This window comes from Cucurbita maxima, unplaced genomic scaffold (genome assembly GCF_002738345.1).
Source record: "Cucurbita maxima cultivar Rimu unplaced genomic scaffold, Cmax_1.0 Cma_Scf00023, whole genome shotgun sequence".
NCBI lineage: Eukaryota > Viridiplantae > Streptophyta > Magnoliopsida > Cucurbitales > Cucurbitaceae > Cucurbita > Cucurbita maxima.
This window is the reverse complement of record NW_019272039.1, coordinates 654,064-674,589: the sequence shown is the minus strand read 5'-3', so window position 1 is coordinate 674,589 and position 20,526 is coordinate 654,064. Positions and strand designations below refer to the sequence as shown.

General features: G+C 39.2%; 5 protein-coding genes across 8 annotated transcripts; 3 read left to right on the top strand and 2 right to left on the bottom strand.

Moving 5' to 3' along the window:
• Positions 1-502: 502 nt before the first annotated feature.
• LOC111496933 (probable starch synthase 4, chloroplastic/amyloplastic) lies at positions 503-10,260 on the top strand. Of its 2 annotated transcripts, none has more exons than XM_023147508.1 (17): positions 503-689; positions 818-990; positions 1,687-1,906; positions 2,253-2,334; positions 2,427-3,486; positions 3,561-3,612; positions 4,003-4,125; positions 4,232-4,307; positions 4,385-4,569; positions 4,633-4,827; positions 4,901-4,972; positions 6,333-6,539; positions 7,091-7,216; positions 7,316-7,465; positions 9,338-9,399; positions 9,492-9,567; positions 9,657-10,260. In XM_023147508.1, the coding sequence occupies exons 2-17, from the start codon at positions 851-853 to the stop codon at positions 9,837-9,839; spliced, it is 3,009 nt and encodes a 1,002-aa protein (XP_023003276.1). In that variant the 5' UTR covers positions 503-689; positions 818-850; the 3' UTR covers positions 9,840-10,260. The 2 variants fall into 2 exon arrangements, with proteins under 2 accessions (XP_023003276.1, XP_023003275.1); XM_023147507.1 differs by having other exon boundaries at positions 1,687-1,911; positions 2,240-2,334.
• Positions 10,261-10,338: 78 nt separating this feature from the next.
• Positions 10,339-11,275, bottom strand: LOC111496937 (chlorophyll a-b binding protein of LHCII type 1-like). Its single transcript, XM_023147513.1, has one exon. The coding sequence runs from the start codon at positions 11,222-11,224 to the stop codon at positions 10,427-10,429; it is 798 nt and encodes a 265-aa protein (XP_023003281.1). The 5' UTR covers positions 11,225-11,275; the 3' UTR covers positions 10,339-10,426.
• Positions 11,276-11,914: 639 nt separating this feature from the next.
• Positions 11,915-12,898, top strand: LOC111496936 (chlorophyll a-b binding protein of LHCII type 1-like). Its single transcript, XM_023147512.1, has one exon. It carries the CDS (start codon positions 11,981-11,983, stop codon positions 12,776-12,778), a length of 798 nt encoding a protein of 265 aa, XP_023003280.1. The 5' UTR covers positions 11,915-11,980; the 3' UTR covers positions 12,779-12,898.
• A 629-nt stretch (positions 12,899-13,527) lies between these two features.
• LOC111496938 (transcription factor bHLH144-like) lies at positions 13,528-16,719 on the top strand. Of its 3 annotated transcripts, none has more exons than XM_023147516.1 (5): positions 13,528-13,701; positions 14,213-14,355; positions 14,844-15,031; positions 15,256-15,849; positions 15,895-16,719. In XM_023147516.1, exons 4-5 carry the CDS (start codon positions 15,575-15,577, stop codon positions 16,316-16,318), a joined length of 699 nt encoding a protein of 232 aa, XP_023003284.1. In that variant the 5' UTR covers positions 13,528-13,701; positions 14,213-14,355; positions 14,844-15,031; positions 15,256-15,574; the 3' UTR covers positions 16,319-16,719. The 3 variants fall into 3 exon arrangements, with proteins under 3 accessions (XP_023003284.1, XP_023003283.1, XP_023003282.1); XM_023147515.1 differs by adding an exon at positions 14,025-14,099 and having other exon boundaries at positions 15,256-16,719; XM_023147514.1 differs by having other exon boundaries at positions 15,256-16,719.
• A 107-nt stretch (positions 16,720-16,826) lies between these two features.
• On the bottom strand, positions 16,827-19,858 carry LOC111496934 (probable beta-D-xylosidase 5). Its single transcript, XM_023147509.1, has 7 exons — positions 19,404-19,858; positions 19,004-19,309; positions 18,746-18,915; positions 18,568-18,668; positions 18,118-18,459; positions 17,624-18,037; positions 16,827-17,551 (listed from the first exon to the last, which is right to left on the bottom strand). Exons 1-7 carry the CDS (start codon positions 19,623-19,625, stop codon positions 16,938-16,940), a joined length of 2,169 nt encoding a protein of 722 aa, XP_023003277.1. The 5' UTR covers positions 19,626-19,858; the 3' UTR covers positions 16,827-16,937.
• Between the last annotated feature and the right edge of the window lie 668 nt (positions 19,859-20,526).

The window sequence follows — 20,526 nt, the reverse complement described above, 5'->3', positions numbered from 1 at the left end:
TTGTGATGATGTCGATTCAGGTGCTCGAGTTCATGACGTATCTTTTGTGGCTATGTCAAGCTTTCGACACTACTTGTATAATTGAAGGAAGGCCTGTAGTCGAGTAGGCTATCAATGTTCAAAACTCATTTTCCATTGGCAGCTTATTTCTAGAAGGATAATACTTCATCTACTGAGTGGTCAGCGAAGTATCATTGACAATTTTGACGAGAAAGAAAGGCAGGAAAAGGAGACAATTTTTTCCCTATTTTTTTAAATTACAACTTATTCTTTCTTAGCTAAATTTACTAAACCATTCAATTAAATTTGAAAATTGATCCGTTTCTCTTAATTTGATTTATTAACAAATAAATGTCGAAGAGGAATTTCAATTTTAATTGACAAATAAGGATATTTTTTTTGCAAGTCATCCAAACTTAATTGCTTGCCGGTTGCTTCAAAAAGCAGAGCATCACTACCGTTGGATTGAGATAAGGTTTGCGATGGGACGCAGATACTACTCTATGTTGGAGTACTGTGCACGCACGTGCGGCAGAGAAGTTTCTCACGTATAATGTATTCGCGCTCTGTACATCTCTGTGCACTTTTTTTCCATCTCAAGTTTCTCGCTGTTATACATTGGGAGTTGAAATGAACTGAACTCCCGCCGAACTCTTGGATCTCTTTCTCTCTATCGCTACTCTGATCAGGTATCTGTTCTCCTCCATTTTCTAAGTAAAGCTCTATGGAAATGAAGTCTTGGCGAAGCAATTAGTTGTATAATATTCTATCCTTCTTTCTTTGAGTATGTGATGATACTGAGGCTTCGAGATAGCAGGGATAACTTGTGGTTATTGGAAGTTTAAGCGTAATGGCAACGAAGCTCTCGACGTTGTTTCTGAGCTCTGGATTTGGTTCTTTGAGCGGAAAACTAGCGGATAATTCACAGTTTCCTCACTCTTCCCGTTACTTGCTTAATGCTTCATGTAAAATGCGACCTCGCAATCTCAGGTTCTTTCTCAATGTTTTCTCCTTTGCCTTTTAATCTTGTTGCTTATTTATTTCGTCGTCTGTAATTGCCATGGTACGTTAAGGTTTTGAACTTGTTCGACTCTCCGTTGTGTCTTGTTAATCTGTTTCCACTGGATTTTCTCTTGACTCTTTTGGATTCTTGATTTTCACGTACGTTTTGTTTTCTAACTCACCTTTCTTGATTTTTTTTTTTTTTTAAACTTTATGTATTTTTTTTCAACTGTTTATCTTTTTTATCTATTTTAACTTTTCTAATTAACAGATTGTTATCGAGTTGATGTTTTGATTTTAGTCATATGAACTACATATTGAATCGAGGCAAATTGGAGAATGTTTGATGTTCCGTCTAGGATAGAGGTTAGCCTTTGTTGTATGCTTTATGATCTCTAGGCGGAGTTCCAAGCCAATAGTTTCTGTAATTATTATCTTTTCTCTCTCTCTCTCTCTCTCTCTCTCTTTTTTTTTTTTTTTTTTTTGTTTAAATTCAATTCTATTGGAGAAGTTCTCCTACCTCGAACTAGAGCTAATACACACACACACACATATATATATTGAGATGAAAGGAACGGATGACTTCGTTGTGTCTGTCTGTTTGTCTAAATGCAATTGATACAAGGTTTACCCCAATTTCTTGGACATTCTACATTTTGTTGATAGCATGAAAATTCTGTACAGTTCCCGGCGCAAGAGGAAACAATTGAAGAAAGCCTCCTATGAACATTTGTCAGTGCAAGCTGATTTTCATCCAAATGATGACGAGGACTCTGAAACTGAAATTGTGGTGGAGAGGGTTCCAATTTTGAATCAGGAGAGCTTGTCTAGTGCTGTTGTCAACACTAGCTTAGCTGTGCAGCATGTTAGCGAGAAAGAAATAAGTGGTCTAACTGAACCTTCGGTAAAGTAATTGCACTGTCCTCATATTTACCTCTTTGGTCTTCCAATGAAATTGCTGCTAGAGAGGTGGAAGAAACTTCTGAAAAACGTTTGATTTCTTGAGCCATATATTGATTTTATTAGGAAGTAATATAAGATTCCGATTATGGTCCTAGATTAGGTTATTTTCAAGGTTGTTAATGCTGTTCAATCAAATGTTATTCCCTACTTCCCTCTGTTTTCTTGAATTTGTCTCATCTAAGAATCTTCATTTATATTAGTTTCTCTTATAAGGATCTTCATATTGTCTTGTCTGGACATGTAACAACTTTAGCAGACAATTGAATGTAAGTCTTCTGAAATTTCAGACCGAGAAAGTTGACATTGAAGGATCAAATACAGGTGTTCAACTTGAAGATTTGATTGGGATGATAAAAACTGCAGAGAAAAGTGGGCTTTCTTTCCTTTTAATCCCAAAAAATTTTATTTGGTTATGACCATTCTATTACCTGCTGTATGCAATTGTGGTTCTTATCTCGCAGATATCCTTCTACTCAACCAAGCTCGGGTTCATGCCCTGAAAGATCTTGAAAAGATCCTTGCTGAAAAGGAGGAATTGCAGAGAGAGATCAATGGTTTGGAAAGGAGATTAGCAGAAACGGATGTTCAAATTAAAGCGGATGACCAAGAAAAGGTACACGTGGAGCTGTTGGAAGACCAATTTGAAAAGTTGCAGAAGCAGCTAAATTTCAGTGGTGGTACTGAACTCAGCGACCTTGGTCTGCATGGAAACCAGAACAATGTTCTTACTGATTCTCTTACTAAGGAGCTTCATTTACTGAGGTCAGAAAATGTCATCCTGAAGAATGATATACAAACACTCAAGGAAGAGTTGAGTAATGTTAAGAATGCCAATCAACATCTGGTATTTTTGGAAAAAGAACGGTCAGTTTTGGAGGGTTCGCTGAAAGACTTGGAGCTTAAGCTGTCAACCTCTCAAGAAGATGTTTCAGATCTGTCTGCCCTGAAAGTTGAATGCGAGGACTTGAGGAAGAGGGTAGAAGATTTGCAAATCCTGCAAGACAAGGCAACCAAGCAGGAAGAACAAGCTATTCTGGTCTTGCAACATAACCAAGAGCTCCAAGAAAAGGTTGAGAAATTGGAAGAATCCCTTGAAGAAGCTAACGTCTTAAAATTGTCTTCAGAAAAGTTTCGGCAAGACTATGAACTAATGCAACAAAAAATAGATCTATTGGAGGATCGCCTTCAAAGGTCTGATGAAGAATTGCAGTCTTATATCAAATTATATCAGGAATCTGTGGAGGAGTTTCAAGATACACTGGATACCGTCAAAGAAGCAAGCAAGAAAACAGCAGTAGATGAGCCTGTAAATGATATGCCTTTGGAGTTTTGGAGTCGTCTATTGCTATTGATCGATGGTTGGTTACTTGAAGGGAAAATATCGAATGAAGATGCTAAACTGTTGAAAGAGATGACATGGAAGAGGGATGCACGCATTTATGATGCTTATATGGCTTGCAAGGAAAAGAATGAACTTGAGGCCGTGGCTATCTTTCTTAATCTGACATCATCTCCTAAACGGTATAATAACTGTAACTTAGCATATATTGCCTTAGATGAAAATGTTGTTTAATCAGTATTCTTGTTATCTTTAGTTCAGGACTCTATGTCATCCACATTGCAGCAGAAATGGCACCAGTGGCTAAGGTGAGTTGTCGCTAGTGCAATAGCTCTTGGGTTTTATTAATGTTAATTTTTTGTTATGTTTGAAGATCCTCTTGCTCTCTTCTAGGCTTTCAATATTTCAATGTGTCCTCCTTCCGTCTATCATCATTTGTTTTAGTCTATCTCTTTTCACAGCTAACAGGGTAGGAATTATCCTTCTTGTTGCAATAGAACGCAACATGTCAAATTTCTCCCGAGGGTGGGGTGGTTAGGGAGGGATCTTTTACCACACATTCTTTATTTATATTTTTACTAAGTTGTTTTTGCACTTTTTTTTCTGTTCGTGCAAATAAAATACCGCATCCTTTATTTGGTTTTTTATATTATATGTTAAGAGTAAAAGTAGTTTATGAAATGACATTCCTTTTGCAGGTTGGTGGTTTGGGTGATGTCATCACTGGTCTCAGCAAAGCGCTGCAAAGGAGAGGGCATCTTGTGGAAATTGTTCTTCCTAAATATGATTGCATGCAGTACAATCTTATTAAAGATTTAAGGGTATGCCATGATTTCAGAAGTATAAACCTAATGAACGAATAAGCGTTGCTAATGTGCTATTTTGCTGTTTTTATTAATATGTTAGAGTACTTTGATTGCTTTACAGCTCCTGGATATGGTGCTTGAGTCGTACTTTGATGGGCGGTTGTTCAAAAATAAGATATGGGTTGGCACTGTTGAAGGTCAATATTTATCTGGTCTAAATTTTTATTTAATTAATTATTTTTAAAAATTAAATGTGTCAATTTAACTTCTGCAGGTCTTCCCGTTTACTTTATTGAGCCTCATCATCCTGATAAGTTCTTCTGGAGGGCTCAGTATTATGGGGAGCATGATGACTTTAAACGTTTTTCATATTTCAGCCGTGCTGCACTTGAGTTACTCCTACGGGCTGGCAAGAGACCTGATATAATACATTGCCACGATTGGCAAACAGCATTCATTGTACGACTTTAATATCTGTTGATCATTCAATCTTTTGGCAACTGACTTTATTTGCTTTTTCAGGCTCCATTATATTGGGATTTGTACTACCCGAAAGGATTGAATTCTGCAAGAATTTGTTTTACTTGCCACAACTTTGAGTATCAGGGAACCGCCCCTGCTTCAGATTTGGCTTCTTGTGGCCTTGATGTTGACCAGCTAAACAGACAAGACAGATTACAGGATAATTCTGCTTATGATAGGATCAACCCTGTTAAGGTATGGTATTCAGAATATTTTCAATCTCCTTATTTATTAGGAGAATTTTATGATGGACACTGCGTTGTCTCAGGGTGCAGTTGTCTTCTCTAATATTGTCACAACAGTATCACCCACCTATGCTCAAGAGGTGCGGAGAGCTGAGGTATGATTTGCATTAAAGATATCTTATATCACTCATATCAATGAAGGGTTTTCTTTGGATGACCGTGTCAATCAAAGATTTTATTGGTTCATTGCTATGATTTTTGCTTAACTATCAGAAAGCGTACCAAATTGTCTTTGATAGGAATCTGTTTTCGTGGGAGAATTGTACGTGACTGTGTATCGTTATGTTCAGTATGTTTATGTTAGTGCTTTGGAATTTACTCTTAACCTTTTCAATAATGAGCGTCTTGACATTTGTACTTTTTGGACGGATTACCATAGGCCAATTTTCAACCTTGCAACTCACCAACTTGTCCATTTCTTTGGCTTGCAATTTATCTCCACAAGACTTGATTTGGGAAGTTATCATTATGGCCCAATTTGAGATTTTAATGATTCTAAAAACAACTGCAAATATTTTCCGTTGGGGGTGAGAATAGACCAAAATTGAAGTTGATTACTGCGAGGGAGCTTCTTCCCTATTTGAACCTTTTCTCCATTCTCATTTCAAGTCATCTTGTCAGCATTCTGCTTCCTTGTAGTGAATATAGGTTTGATGATTTCAAAATAAAATTTTGGGATAAACATGCCTGCTTGTTCTCATATTTTTAGGAGGGGCAACTTCTCTAATTTACCCTAAATAAAGAGTGTAATCACAACTTAATGTTTAAATTGTTTGGATTTTTTTTTTATTATTCTTATTATTTTTTTTTTGTTACTACCACAAAAGAGTGTTTGAAACATACCTTGCCTATTTGTGGTCAACTAAGTTGTTCGTAGGGTCATATGCTTGCCTTGATTATCGGGGCTTGGAAACCACAATTTTCTGAACTGTCTGGGCTCATTAATGGGATTAGGTTGGATGATACACTTAGTTGTCGTAAAGGGAAGGGGGTTACCAGGAGAAATCAAATCGTGATTATATTTATATCCCGGGAGCTGGACAGAAGTAAAAATTATTTTCCTATCTTCTTCTATCTTCTTCTTCTCGATCAGTGAAGGTCAAAAGAATTTCTCACTTCTTTTATTTAGCGTACTTGACAACCAGAATCAATTAAAAAGACTCGAGAATGTAATTTAAATCACTTCTGACTTTTCCAAACTGAATTAAAAACTCAAGAAGATAACCTCTAGCAAAATTTAGTTCACATCTTGCATGCCTGATAAGATGTATACCCTTCTGTGGGGAGGGTGGAATCATAGACAGTTTAAATGAACCACTTATTCTTTCTTTAATGATGTATTTTTTATATTTCGCATAGCTCATGTGCTTAGGAAGTGTTTAATCAGATTGCGGTCTTTTGGTTTAAAGTTTTTGTCTTCCGGGGCACTGAGATTGACATCCATATGGGCTACAGGGAGGACATGGTCTCCACTCAACGCTTAATTTTCATTCGAAGAAATTCTTTGGCATTCTTAATGGAATTGATACTGATGTGTGGAATCCTACTACCGATTCATTTATCAAAGTCCAATATAATGCAAATGATCTTGAGGGGAAGGCAGAAAATAAAGATGCTATAAGAAGGCATCTAGGGCTGTCTTCTATTGTCAGAAAACCTCTGGTAATTACTTTTTATGAGACAATAAGTTATGTATCTGGTGCTTTCTGAATTAAAATATTTTGTAGCTTCCTTTTGTTTTATGTTTAATCTAGGATTTATTTGTGTTTAATTTTGAACTTTAAGACTGACATAATGTTACCTGACATATATGCGCATCTTATATACATTTTCCCCCTAGTGTTGAGTAAACTGAAGCTTCACTTCACCCTTTAGGAATTTGAGCTGATTACAGTTGTGCAGTGGGATTTATTAATTGTATTCAGATCAACATTTTATGACCACTTCTGAATGTATATCTGTTATTCTGATTTCATGCTATCAATCGCATGCAGTGCAGATATTTATAATTTAGATTACGATTTGGAACAAAATCATTGTTTTTTTTTTTTTTTTCAATTTTTATTAAATTGAAACAGTTTAGTAGTTGAGATATGACTCCCAATCTGCTCGTAGTTTCATTTCTGGTTTTCCAGACATTGGAGCAGTGGCGTAGGCTACATAATGAAATTGGAGATTTTGTGGATTTTATTAAAATATTTGTTGTGCAATAGGTGGGCTGCATAACAAGATTGGTGCCCCAGAAGGGTATACATCTTATCAGGCATGCAATATACAGAACGTTGGAGCTGGGAGGACAGTTTGTTCTTCTGGGTTCAAGCCCAATTCCTCATATTCAGGTTATCTACTTAGACTTTTGAGCCTATGTTAGATTTTCGAGCACACATGTCATTAGGGCCCATTGCACCCATCTTATGATTGCTTTTTTGTTCTTGCAGAGGGAATTTGAGGGTATTGCTAATAATTTCCAGAGCCATGATCAAGTTCGGTTGGTGTTGGCATATGATGAGTCTCTTTCTCATTGGATTTATGCGGGATCTGATATGTTGATAATTCCATCTATCTTTGAGCCATGTGGCCTCACTCAGGTAAATGGTTGCAGATGTGGCTTAGTTTGAGCTTTTTTTTAACCAAAAACTAAGAGGGCTATCCTAGTAGCTGTTAAATAATAAATAGTTTTATGGGAAATTGGATCAAACTCGGGTAACCACTTGCATAGGATAAATAGTCCTACGTTTTTTTTAGCAACTAAACTTATTAGAGTCTGGCAACTCTCTTTTGAGTTTAGTTGTAAAATTGGTCCAAACACTAAAGGATTGAAAAAATTATTGATATTTGAAAAGGAATATTACAATACATCTTCCCAGCAAAGATAATTCCCTAAATATAGTTTCAGAAAGGTGCTTATCAGTGATTATTATAAAGGCACATAACAAGATGGATTACGTTGGTTGAATTAATAATTCTTTAGAAACCAGAAAGAACAATGCAAGACGCCAAGAAGCTGCAATTAATAATCTACTTTCCTCCCAAGCAATTTGTTTGCTTTCAAAGATGAGTTGATTTCTTTCTATTCATATTCCCTTTTAACTTGCTTTGACTACACTAGTCCACAATAATTTAGCAATCTTTTTCATCCCATGACCACATAGAATTATAATAGCATTCTCTCTAACTCCCTAGTCGAAAACAAGAACTGCCAAAGCCTTGAAATTTTGCCCTCCAAATTTTCCTACTATAGCCAACTAGGAAACGACAACTGATTGGGACTTTCCTCTGTCTTCCAATACAAACTGCAGCAGCTTGGATTTATTGCCATATAAAGGTATCTTTGGATTCTTTTAGCCTATTCAACCCATCCAAGAAGATTAAGCCCACAAAGTTATTCATCCACTTTACAAGGGAATTTAGATGTCCACAAATTATGAAAGAGTTTCTCAGGTAACGAAGGAATATGTACCCAATGTTTAAACATGGATTTTGTTAGGAAACTGGCGAGACCAGTTACCAATTTCGTAAGGGTCTTCTCTTCTGCTAACTAGTACACCCTCAATCAATTGTAAAAGATCATAACCATTTTTTCTTACCGTTACTTTTCTAGATCTTGAATTTTCCTCCCAAGTTTCTAACCCTGAATGTCTTTTTCTCAGAAGTTTCATAGATTTTGAGGAATTCATTAGCAGTACAATAAGTTTCATAGATTTCTAGATCTTGGGTATAATAAGAATCCAAATTCCCTTAGAGAATTTATTCGCAAGTCTCTGGGACCTGGGGACTTTAACCCTTCCACATTTCCCATGTCAGAAAAATTTTCCTCCTCTCTCCCACCATTTTCTATTCCCATCTTCCTTCCTGTAAACTTTTTGTGACAAATAAGGATTTCATATACAAATAAGGATCTCACCTAAAAAGCCAAAACCATGACCTCCGACTTTTGCCTCGTCCCACCACCCAATATCAATAGAGCCATAAATAGATTTTAACAACACTATTTTTCACCTCTTTAATTTTGTTTCTTTAATCATTAACCATCATAGGTCAGCCTAGTGCCTTGAAAAAATGAGAGAGAACGGGTTCAATCCATGGTGGCCCCTATCTAAGCTATAACATCTTACGTATTTTTTATCAACCAAATATAATAGGGTTAAGCAATATGGGAAGATTAGTCAAGGTGCCCATAAGCTCTTCTAGACACTCATCTATATCTAAAAACAAAAGGTTGATCTTTTCAATAGTATTGCTTTCTTACTATAATCTTCCAAGCCCCCCTGGTGTTGTAGATACTCTTAGCTTCCAATGTTACCCAAAAACAGAGATAGTCTCCCATGCTTATAATGAAGTTTTTATTGAATATGTATTACTTCTTTCGTGGCGCTTTGACAAATAATATGTTGACCTAGTTAGAATGTGATGACACTTCTTTGAAGCTTTACCAACTTTGTACCTTCGTTTTTTTTTAGATGATTGCAATGCAATATGGTTGCATTCCTATTGTACGGAAAACTGGCGGGCTGAATGACAGGTGCATGAACTTATCTTGTAACAATCTCCACATATTCAAGTTTATTTCATCAGAACTTTTTGTGTTTTAATGGTTCGATATTTTTCATGCAGTGTCTTTGATGTTGACGATGATACAATTCCAGCTGAGTTGCGAAATGGATACACATTTTTGACCCCTGATGAGCAGGTACGGAAACGGAAAATGAAACATAAATCTGTTATTTTATTAAACGATATCTACTCTATAACTCAGGTAGCGTATGTTTATTTTGACAGGGGTTGAATAATGCACTGGAACGTGCCTTTAACCACTACATTAATAACCCAGGCGGTTGGCAGCAGCTGGTTCAGAAGGCCATGGACGTAGATTTCAGCTGGGAAACTTCCGCTTCGCAGTATGAGGATCTTTATTCAAAGTCAGTGGCACGAGCAAGAGCAGTTGCCGCAGGTCGTGCATAAGGAAAACGTCACTTCTATTTTTGTTTTTTCAATCTGTTATTCATACTCTAGAGTTCCTCCATGGAGAGTGCCAGAGCAAACTGTGGTGGAATATATAATCATCAATTTGGTGGCTGATCCATGCTTGCTGCGATGGAAACCTCTGAATTGGTCACTGATGAAAACAAATTCATGTACACTAGACGGGACACTTAGTCCCTTCTGCCGAAAGGAGAGCTTGATTATCATGATGGCAACGGCTATCATAATTCATGGACCTGCTTTTCTTGCTATAAGGCCAGGGGGAAACCTGCCATTGTTTTACCTTTTTTTTATTATTATTTTTTTTTACCGATATGTAGATAATAATATTTTGTACATTATAATAGTACTCAGAATCTTTACCTTGATCTTTGAATACAACTTTACCCAAAATTCAAGCAATTCTATAGTTCTATTAAATTTGACCTGCCCGAGTATTTTTCGCGTTTATGAGTTCATGATCCACGGAGAATAGAAATCATAAAATTTCACTCGAAAGCACTTCATTCATTTTCAACTAATTTACACCGCCAATAATAATTCATCACCATACAAACTCTCTTTTCTCACTTTCCAGGAACAAAGTTCGTGGCGTAGGACCAAGCATTGTTGTTGACTGGGTCAGCAAGGTGGTCAGCCAAGTTCTCCAATGGTCCCTTTCCAGTGACAATGGCCTGAACGAAGAAGCCGAACATGGAGAACATGGCGAGCCTTCCGTTCTTGAGCTCCTTCACCTTCAGCTCTGCGAAGGCCTCCGGGTCATCGGCCAAACCCAATGGGTCGAAGCTTCCACCTGGGTAGATGGGGTCGGTGATCTCCCCGAGGGGACCGCCGGCAATACGGTAGCCCTCAACGGCGCCCATCAACACGACCTGGCAGGCCCAGATGGCCAGAATGCTCTGTGCGTGGACCAAGCTGGGGTTGCCCAAGTAGTCGAGACCTCCCTCGCTGAAGATCTGAGATCCAGCCTTGAACCACACGGCCTCGCCGAACTTCACGCCGTTGCGGGAGAGAAGCTCGGGGAAGACACAGCCCAAAGCTCCAAGCATGGCCCACCTGGAGTGGATCACTTCGAGCTCACGGTTCTTGGCGAAAGTCTCGGGGTCGGCTGAAAGTCCAGCGGTGTCCCAGCCGTAGTCACCGGGGAATTCTCCGGTGAGGTAGGATGGTGGCTCGCCGGAGAATGGGCCCAAGTACTTGACACGGTCGGGGCCGTACCATGGGCTGCCGGAGGAAACTTGCTTGGAGGCGGTCTTCCTCATGCTGATTCTTGAACTGCCCTGAACGTCGGGGGCGTTGGGGGAGAGCTTGATGGGCTTGCCGGCCAGAGATGGGGAGGAGAGAGCCATTGTGGAAGCGGCCATTGTTGGAGCTTGGAATGAGCTGTGTAATTGATGATGGGATGTATTTGTGGTGGGAAAGAAGTGAAAGGATGGTGCATAATATACATGGATTAAGGGGAAGGGTCCTTATCCATGAAAATCGATATCAGCTTTCTTATTGGTTGAAATTTCTATGGTCGATTTTCTTAACTCCAGATGGCCTCCTCTCTGCCACTCACACCTAAAAATCTAAGGCAACTCTATGAGCTTCTCTTTCTCCCAATCAAACTTCGACACGTGTATTGTTGATAGCACCAATATGCTTAGAGAATCTGCATACACTTGGTCATTTGTGGTGGGAAAGAAGTGGGTGGGTTTGTGAGTTTAAATAATGGGCAAACAGAATAGATAGTTATCCATTGGTATCTATATCTTCAATCTCATAATGGGCAAACAGAATAGATAGTTATCCACTTCTTTCCCACCACAAATGACCAAGTGTATGCAGATTCTCTAAGCATATTGGTGCTATCAACAATACACGTGTCGAAGTTTGATTGGGAGAAAGAGAAGCTCATAGAGTTGCCTTAGATTTTTAGGTGTGAGTGGCAGAGAGGAGGCCATCTGGAGTTAAGAAAATCGACCATAGAAATTTCAACCAATAAGAAAGCTGATATCGATTTTCATGGATAAGGACCCTTCCCCTTAATCCATGTATATTATGCACCATCCTTTCACTTCTTTCCCACCACAAATACATCCCATCATCAATTACACAGCTCATTCCAAGCTCCAACAATGGCCGCTTCCACAATGGCTCTCTCCTCCCCATCTCTGGCCGGCAAGCCCATCAAGCTCTCCCCCAACGCCCCCGACGTTCAGGGCAGTTCAAGAATCAGCATGAGGAAGACCGCCTCCAAGCAAGTTTCCTCCGGCAGCCCATGGTACGGCCCCGACCGTGTCAAGTACTTGGGCCCATTCTCCGGCGAGCCACCATCCTACCTCACCGGAGAATTCCCCGGTGACTACGGCTGGGACACCGCTGGACTTTCAGCCGACCCCGAGACTTTCGCCAAGAACCGTGAGCTCGAAGTGATCCACTCCAGGTGGGCCATGCTTGGAGCTTTGGGCTGTGTCTTCCCCGAGCTTCTCTCCCGCAACGGCGTGAAGTTCGGCGAGGCCGTGTGGTTCAAGGCTGGATCTCAGATCTTCAGCGAGGGAGGTCTCGACTACTTGGGCAACCCCAGCTTGGTCCACGCACAGAGCATTCTGGCCATCTGGGCCTGCCAGGTCGTGTTGATGGGCGCCGTTGAGGGCTACCGTATTGCCGGCGGTCCCCTCGGGGAGATCACCGACCCCATCTACCCAGGTGGAAGCTTCGACCCATTGGGTTTGGCCGATGACCCGGAGGCCTTCGCAGAGCTGAAGGTGAAGGAGCTCAAGAACGGAAGGCTCGCCATGTTCTCCATGTTCGGCTTCTTCGTTCAGGCCATTGTCACTGGAAAGGGACCATTGGAGAACTTGGCTGACCACCTTGCTGACCCAGTCAACAACAATGCTTGGTCCTACGCCACAAACTTCGTTCCCGGCAAGTGAGAGTCTTTACCTCTTAGGATTCAAAGAGTGAGAAAATGAACTTGTATTTGGTGGTGTAAATCACGGGTTTCAACAATTGAGTGTTTGATTTTAATGGTTTTCATTATCATTTTTCAATAATCTTATCATATCTGTTAGGTTAACATTTAGTTGAAATCTTATGATATTGATTGAGGTATTTTTAACACATAAAATAAACTATTTTTTTCATGAAAAAAAGGTTAGTGGGCCGATCTTGATATGTGAAGCCCATGAGCGTCAAGATGGTATGTTAAAGGGCCCAGATATAGAAGCCAGCCCAGATGGAATCGTAGTATTGGGCCAATTTATTTATTTACAAACTTTTCATAAAAGGACAAAAAAAGAAAAAAAAATTATATGTAAAACTCTAAATTAATAATTATATTAATTTAAGCTATGAATTTTTATAAGCAATTTAATTCCACTATAAACGAATAAACGTACTAAATCATAATTACATAGAGAGATTAAAGCATAATCAAAACCAAAATAGCAATATATATAAAATTTCCCTCCTTTTTTAAGATCCCCACACGAGGAGTTGTTTTCACGATACGCATTTGTCAAACTCCGTGGACCCCACTGCTCCATCCGATCACGCGTGCTTGATCCAACGGTTATAATAACATCCCATAATCTACGGAAATCATTTCAATCCGACGGCTCTCAGCTCTCCTGGTTTGACTATTGTCTGTTTCAATGCATGATGCACAGATTCCAATAAAAAACTAACGAAAATTTATTAAATACTCTCTTGCGCCTCTCTCTGTCTCTGTCTCTCTCTCTCATCTTCCTGCCAGATCTTTAGCTTGCAGACCAAATCTGGGGACTGATCTACCGAACTCTTACGAAAATCTTCCGATCGTCTTCGTTTTCTTTGCCTGATTCAGCTCTGGAATCACGTGGGTGAAAATTTTTGTCTCATTTTTTTAGGGAACTTGCTAGTTTTCCGATTAGTTTAGCTTGCAGTTAAGGAGTTAGGGCATCTAGAAATTTTTGGGGTTCTTTCTTAATTGCTGGATGCGTAATGGTAGGAGTTAATTTTCGAGTGATTTGTACTTTCGATAGCCTGTTGTTCTGCTTTTTTCTTTTGGTCCTTCCTTACTGTAATTATTGTTGATGTGCTGGGTTCTCTTGCAATGAGGTTTTTCTAAATTTTACTTAAAATTACTGTGTTATTAATTCTGATTTTGTTGATCTGTCCTGTTTTCCCTTTCGTTTTTAGGTCATTTTGCACTTGATTCCTTTTCTTCTCGTGTTTGGATAATGAGAAATTTTGGTGAAGTTAATGATCTTGATGGTCCGTCTGGTTCTGTTCACTGCGTGGTTGTTGACTTAATAGGGAGTTCATGATTTTACATTTGTTAATTTATACTTACTATTTTCTCTTTTGCTTGCTTTATTATCCTTCAGTTTAGGATTGTGCTCGCCTTTGTATTAGTGGAATTGGAGAATAGAATCAAGATGCCGTGGACATCCTCCTTCGTGAATTACAGCAGCAAGTGTGTTCGCTTGGTGGTCTTCTTTCGTGTCATTCTGTAATTTGATTAGCTTTGGTGAGATTTCTAGAATGAATCACTTATGTTGATTATTACCATACTTAGTAGACATCCTCCAAGTTGTCTTGGAGGAAGTTAACTTTTATTTTGGTATGTTAGAACAAAGATGTGTTGAGGATTGTTGGGAGGGAGTCCTGCATTGGCTAATTAAAGGGATGATCATGAGTTTATAAGTATGAAATACATCTCCATTGGTATGAAAGCTTTTGGGGGCCACGAGAGCTTATGCTCAAAGTGGACAACACTATCATACTATTGTGGAGAGTCGTGATTCCTAACAAGATTTTTCATTGGCCTATTTGGTTGCCAAGGGTAGTAATTTGGGATTATACTGGATTTATCTTTTCTAATTTTAAGGTTTAGTGATCATTTTAAGGATTGTGAATTGTAACAAATGACTAATTTTGAGTGCTTGGTAATATCATTCTTGTGCTTGTGGACTTTGGGAAACCTCTAAAATGTCTGCTTATGGTGGGTGTGTGCAGGGATTAAAACATTGACTTTGTTGGGCTATCTTATTTTTGCGGTTGTGTTCATCTTTATATTACTGGTTGGAGGAGTGAGAATGTACATTGGTGTAACGGGAAAGAGATACAGAGCTGTCAAGGAAGTTGGGAAAGTTAACATGAGTGTTGGAATCATTGCCTACTACCAAGTGATGCAAGTTTGTCAGGTAATACACCATCCTCTAGATCATTCTCCCACGCTTTGTATGTGGTACTTGTTGAATCATTGCAGCATATCCTTTTATCCAAAGATGAATTCCTAAAGCGCATTTGTTGAATGGCTTAATACATCCTGAGTTCACTTGCTTGTCTTTAATGCTATCGTTATTGAGCTGCTAAAGCACATCTTAAAGTGCTTTGTTGTTGATACCTTTCAATCTGTTCCCTACAGGCTGAGTATTTTCGACAATTGCTAAAACCCGTCACGTAGGATAACATTGCAAAAAGCATTTGGACATTGGGGAGTTAGGTGGACTGGCCTCCATTTGTGCTACAAGTGAAGAAATGAAATATTTCTTTCCTGTTTCGTCTTTAATTTGATATAAAAATCTCACTTATTTTACGATGGCAACGTATAGGGTTGCTGAGTAGTCTTCTCGTTAGTTAACATCCCGTCTTTATTTTTGTAATATAATAGCAAGCTTTCCTGAGAGAAGATACGCGAGCTTGAAGTTTAGAGGGTGGGTTGCCTGTTTGTTTGTTTCTTTTACATGGACTTCATGCAGAGTGACCTCAACTGCTACCTCAAAGAGGCAATGCTTCCAACAGCAAACCAAGGGGATGGTGATCATATGCAGATTCCTCTGTCATCTGCCTTTTCTTCTGTTTTACCTCCTGGGAGAAAGAATTTGGGACCTTTCAATGCTGTTGAGTTTCAACCTTCTGAAATTTGTCCCCAAAATTTCATCATCTTTGACCACACAGACGATCGAAGCCAGATCATGTTCCATCCTGCAATTTGCAACAAACTTGGTGGTCCTACTGCAAATATGTCCTCGAAGTACATCCAGAAAAACTCTTGCATTGATGAGAATTATGAGGATAGAGAAATACCATCTCCTTCGATGGAGGATGTGGATGATATTGATGCATTATTGAGCTTAGAAGACGAAGATCACAAAGACGTTGATGGATCTGAAGATGATGAGATTAGCTCTGCAAGGTCTCATTTGAATTATGGAAATAGATCCCCTGATTCTTCATCCTCCTCTTATAGTTCCAAACCCAGGAAGAATCAGTCAGTTAATCCTGTCCACACGGCATCAAGCAGTGGAAGCAGCTGTGATGGTGACATGAAACAGTTGAAATTGAAGAAAATGGTGAAAAAACTGAGAGAGATTCTCCCTGGTGGTTACCAAATGACAACTGCCATGGTTCTGGACGAAGCTGTTAAATACCTGAAATCTCTCAAAGACGAAGTGCAGGAGCTCGGCCTCGGGAGCTTGGAGAACTAAGGTTTATAAGTTTACCCTTCTGGCGGCATCGACTGAAGAACTCTAAGGATTCTCATATCTTGTGTATCTCCCCCGCCACCTTGTCAAAAGTTTGACAGTCACGAAAGATCATGTGATTCTTCGGAATGTTTCGAATTTCAAATGCCTGCAGCAGATGTGACTGTCGAACCAGAATCTCTAGTCAGGCTTCTTGACTATGTCGTTACCTGTTCTAATCATTTTCAACTTTGGTGTCTAGAAGAAATTCTGGGATTGATCTGCCTTTTCTATTGACATTTGTTGTATCTGTAGAATGCTACCTTTGATTTAATACTGCCATTTACTTTTAAAAATCAATCTGTTCCAGCATAATTTTCACTTGTGGACATAAGGGTTCATTTAGTTCTCGAGTTGAGATTGTATGATCTCTTAATTCAGTTTTCGAGTTTTATAGTTGAATTCAATCAGGAGAGTGTTCAAATTCGTTTCTTCTAAACAATTTCTGATTTATTAACATTATTCACTGAAGATAATGTGGTTGAGCTCCTAGAACCACTTCTTAACATCCCTACACAAAGACTCACCTACCCTACACCCCACAGATAACCCTACAAAATCCATAAACAATACCCACAAAGGACTAATTCCCATGGAAGCTAAGCTGCACAGGGAAAGAAACATCTCCATCTCCCACCACAATGGTGTGCCCACCGGCCGGCAGCAGATTGTAGCCACTGAAATCAATTAGCCCCAAGCTCTTACAAGCATTCAACTTAAATTTCACCGATTCATTGCCCCCAGCATCCACAAACACCCTCTGGAACCCAACCACCTGCTTGATATGAGTCGAAGAAATTCCGCTCGGTGGTTTCGAGTACACGATCACAACCTGGCTACCGTCCTTTGTACCGGTGTTCTCGACTTTGATTTCAAACTCGAACTCGTCGGAGCAAGTTAGGTCGTCGACGAGGACGGCGGCGCAGTCGGGCTTGAAGGCAGTGTCCTCATAGGCAATGTCGCGGCATTGGATTGTTTTGTCGAGATTGACGGCGAGGGATCGGTTGGCGGAGACTAGAGTATGGGTGAAAGAGGTGTAGCTGAGGCCGTAGCCGAAGGGGTAGACGACAGGGCCGTCGTAGAATTTGTAGGTTCTTCCTGGATAGCCGAGGCTCTTCACTGGCCGGAGCGGCATCGATGTCATTGGTAGCTGGTTGACGTAGTCGGCTTCATACCATGTCACCGGTAATCTTCCTCCTAAAACCAGACAACAAAATCAGTTTCACTTGTCAAGCAAGTTAGAACCACAACAAGTTTTTTGATTCTGACCTGGGTTGGATTTTCCAAAGATAACATCGGCGATGGCGCGGCCGCCCTCTTCGCCGGGATAACCAGCCCAGACAATAGCTTTGATGTTGGGATTATTCTTAGCGAAAGAGATGTCGATGCCACCCGCCGACATGATGACAAGAACAACAGGGCCCTTAGAGACAGCTGCAACTTGTTGGATGAGCTGAGTTTGGAAACCAGGAAGAAGAAGATCAACTCTGTCCAAGCTCTCAGCTTCAATGGACAAGTCAATACCCCCAAGAATCACAGTTGCATCAGAGTTCTTGGCCGCATCCATGGCTTCAAATATGAAGGTATCATTTTTGCAAGCAACATTCTCGCAACCCATTTGGTAGTTCACTTTTGCGTACTCTGATAGTCCATCAATCGGAGATTTCACTCGGCATGGCACTCCTGCAACACAAAACAGAACTTGAGAAGAACAGAGGCATTGCCCAGATTGAAAAGATGGGAGTTTTGGGCAAGAATTTGACCTGCATAATTGCCAAGCATGACAGAGGTGGCATTGGCATGGGGTCCAACAACAGCCAAGGTTTTGATAGTAGAAGTATCGAGAGGCAAAGTGTGATTATCATTCTCGAGAAGAACAGTTCCTTGTCTGGCAGATTCAGTGGCCAATTCAATGTGTTCATCATTGCAAATATCTCTGCTTCCAAGTGATTGGAACTTGGGGCTTCCATCGAAGAATCCAAGTCTCATTAGAACAACGTAGAGATAGTTTAGAGACTTGTCAATGTTCTTCACTCCAACTTTCCCTTGCCTTACCGAGTCTTCTGTGAAATTTGGGTAAAATTGACCACAATCCAAATCCAACCCTGAAAATTTACATATGAAAGAATCGAAATTGATTCATGGGTTTTGTAGAACAACACAAAAAAACATTACCCAAAAGAAGAAATTGAAAAAAGAGTAAATAAATTTGCCTGCTTTCAGAGTTTGAGCAACAGCATCTTCATTTGTATCTTGCAGAAAATGTTGATGATCAACCATAACCTCAATTGAGTCGCAGTCTGAAACAATGTATCTGAAGAAAAAAAGAAAAATAATGAATATATATTTATATGGTTTGATTTATCCTTTTTTATTTTATTTTATTTATACCCATGAAGGCCCCAATCGCCTCTTATGGTGTCCTTCAAGAGAGCCGGATCAGCACAAGTTGGAAGGCCATGAACTTTGTTGTAAGAACACATAACACTGCTGACATCTCCTTCCTTAACACACATCTCAAATGGCTTAAGGAATGTCTCCAACATGTCTTGTTCGGTCACCTAATCCACGACGTTAATAAACATAAAGGCATTAAGGAGAAACCTTGAGAGTGTAGCGTCAAAAGTGTCGACATCAACGTTAACAAACCTTAGCATCAAAAGTGTAGCGTTCGACCCCGAGCCAATTGTCGACATCATAGGCAGCATAGTGCTTGCAGCAAGAAGAAACCTTGAGAGGCCTAAAGTTCAAATCAGCGGCATTTTCAGTTCCTTCCACGTCTTGGAGACCTCTAACATAGTTCACTGCATATTTGCCAACCACAAAAGGGTCCTCGCCGGGTGTTTCCAGGGTTCGTCCCCATCTTGGATCTCGAACTACATTGACATTTGGACTCCAATATGTCAATCCAGCCCTCCCAAGATTGTACATAGCTCTAGCTTCCGTTGAAACCACCTAATAAAAAATAACATCATGTCCAATTATCTAGCTAAGTTATTAGTAGCAATGTATGTAACTTTCTCTATAGGTCGAAAGTTGTCAGACTTACTTGACCGATCGCTTTCCACATAGCTTCACTGAATGATGCTGCCATGGAAATGACATTGGGGAAACTAGTGGCGCCTGGCACAACATCATCAAATCGAGTACCAGGGCCAACATCGGAGACACCATGAAGAGCCTCTGACCACCAATTGTACGGTGGCAAACCGAGGCGAGCAACTCCAAGGGCACGGTGGCCAAGTTGAGCAACTTTCTCAGATAATGTCATTCTATCTACTAGATCCTTAGTCCTCTCAAGAAAAGAGAGGGATGAATTACAAAAGCGAAATGAAGAAATATCTAACCCAAGATTGACATATCGAGATGGATCACAGACAAAAGTGAAGTTGCTCACAGAGGAAGAATCCTCAAGGAGGAGTGTTCCTCTCGGGAAACGTCTAGCAGTAGTAGACAGAACAAAGAACACAAAAATGGAAACAATAAGGATCGATGATTGAGCCATTGTAGTTTTGAGTTTTGAGTACCTTAAGAAATCCTAACTATGGTACTCTATATATAGTGAGAATTTGAGATGGTTTGAATTGAGAATTTGTTACATTTTAGTTGAGATTTGATTTTTTCAAAGTTCTAAATTTTTGTTTTGGTCTGAACTTAGGAATTTCTAATTCAAACCAGAAATTTTATGTTATAACATTTGGCGCAAAAAAAAAAAAAAAAAACTTTATATTATTATAGTTATTATTATTTATTTATTATTATTATTATTATTATTATTTGTACAATTTTGTCCTATAAATAAAACAATTTTTTTAAAAAGTAATTAATTGAAAATTAACTAAATAATTTAAATATGATAAATTTAAATTAAAAACTAAAGTAACAAACATAAAAGTTTTTAAAATTAAAATATAATTTAAATTTATGTTGATATTACTAGAAATAAATTATTCATTATTCTTTTTATTCCCAAATTTTAGCTTGATTTCTTAGAAGTTAGGTAAGAAGTGAGTGAAAGTAGTATGAATCAACTTAATTAAAAAATAATAATAAATCAAAGCTACTAAACTGACCTAAATATTAATTAAGCAACGCTCAATTTTTTGGCCAATTTAGCTCTTACTAACTTAAAATAATTAGAGCTTTATATAAAGATTACATTATTAATAAAT